Source organism: Ruditapes philippinarum, unplaced genomic scaffold, assembly GCF_026571515.1.
Source record: "Ruditapes philippinarum isolate M1 unplaced genomic scaffold, ASM2657151v2 ctg3205_1_1_1_1, whole genome shotgun sequence".
Classification (NCBI taxonomy): domain Eukaryota; kingdom Metazoa; phylum Mollusca; class Bivalvia; order Venerida; family Veneridae; genus Ruditapes; species Ruditapes philippinarum.
This window is the reverse complement of record NW_026864547.1, coordinates 13,598-15,137: the sequence shown is the minus strand read 5'-3', so window position 1 is coordinate 15,137 and position 1,540 is coordinate 13,598. Positions and strand designations below refer to the sequence as shown.

The window sequence follows — 1,540 nt, the reverse complement described above, 5'->3', positions numbered from 1 at the left end:
ATTTCCTGGCATGATGGTGTACGCTGTTCCACCGTGATCACGGATGAACAGCGTACACATCGTCGAGCTAGTTGGAAATTGGATTGGATCTACTATTTCTTTTAAATCTTCCTATGTACACACTGTTAAATGACAAAGAACACACACAGACAACTCTTAAATTATGTAGAGAAAAGCTCCAGATCAACAGTATACAGTACTTTTTCTACTTTACAATACTTTTTATTTTTACAAGCAGTCAGCATAAGCAGTTATTGCAATGAACATTTCCGTGGCTTCAAATCTGTTTCTAGCAGGGTACTCCATATCGAACTCTGTCAATGCGTTCCTGGCTAAAATTAAAAAATCTTCAGATACACCATTCTGGGATGGATTCTCACAAAACCTTTCTCTGACTTCTTGCAAACCATTTGCCAATGGAACTTTAAAATCCCTAGCACCGTACAGTTCCGGCTGGTAAAACAAAACGTCCGGTTTGCCAGCTGGACTTTCAGCAAAACGACATTGCCTAACCCGATGTGAGTTCCACACACTCATAACATCATTGAGGTCTTTTCTTATTAGAGTAAAATAGCAATATCTAACACATTCCAGGTGAAGGTTATCCGTGGTATCTAGGATCCCCATATCACACATATCCTTAAAAAAATTCATCCATGTGTTCCCACACATGTCCCGTAATGTCCTCCAAAATCGTTCTATCCTTACATTCCTGGTGGACGACACATACACAAAATTGCTATACCCCAAATACTGATGCGGGTCCATCGAATGCAAAGCATGTTGTATGTCACGGACAATAACATTTACTGTACCTCGATCAGCGTACACGCGCAGCGGCAAGCCTTGAATTTCTTCAACATACTCCAAATAAAAGTGACCAATATACTGAGGCTTTTTGTTTGAGTTACAACATTTCAACCACAACAGTCGTCGGGAAAACCCGTCAATACCACCATGCACTGACACGCCGTATGGTTTTAACTTATCCCATCCATCGAAATGTATAGCAAAGTTAGGGCCAGCATTTCTATAAACACGACGTCTGAGTGCTTTAGACTGTCTAAGCATTACACCACTTGGGTCTATTACACTAAGTGCAAGCCTCACAGTTACACAAGTTGCGACTATACCATGATGAACCAAAAGTCTCTGTCTCATTTGACGATATCCAGCATTCTGTCCGGTTCCGGAAAGTTCCAGTAAAATTACCTCAACAACATCTGGTAACCCGCTTTGGTTTTGACGCCTGTATAGTCCCTGGCTTCTCAAAATCCTATGTACTGTTCGTTCACTCAATATAGTGTCGTGTTGTAAGGTCATAAAACCAACAATCTCTTTGATTGTGAATCCCCTGTGATAGTACAAAACAACCCTCTCATCCCTGGTTATAGCATCAGATTGCATCTGAGTAAAAAATAAAATACAGATAGACAGGGGGGGAATGCGGACATACAGATGAACAAGTTTGTTTGTTTGTTTCATTTTACGCCTTTTCCCAACAGTATTTCAGTCATTTAGGCGGGTAATATCCTAACCA

General features: G+C 40.6%; 1 protein-coding gene across 1 annotated transcript; it reads right to left on the bottom strand.

The window, feature by feature from the left end:
* Positions 1–228: 228 nt before the first annotated feature.
* Positions 229–1,323, bottom strand: LOC132726031 (uncharacterized). Its single transcript, XM_060711278.1, has one exon. The coding sequence runs from the start codon at positions 1,321–1,323 to the stop codon at positions 229–231; it is 1,095 nt and encodes a 364-aa protein (XP_060567261.1).
* Between the last annotated feature and the right edge of the window lie 217 nt (positions 1,324–1,540).

Coding starts and splice junctions, on each gene's coding strand:
- LOC132726031 (XM_060711278.1), bottom strand. CDS start 1,323: ATGACCTTACAACACGACACTATATTGAGTGAACGAACAGTACATAGG.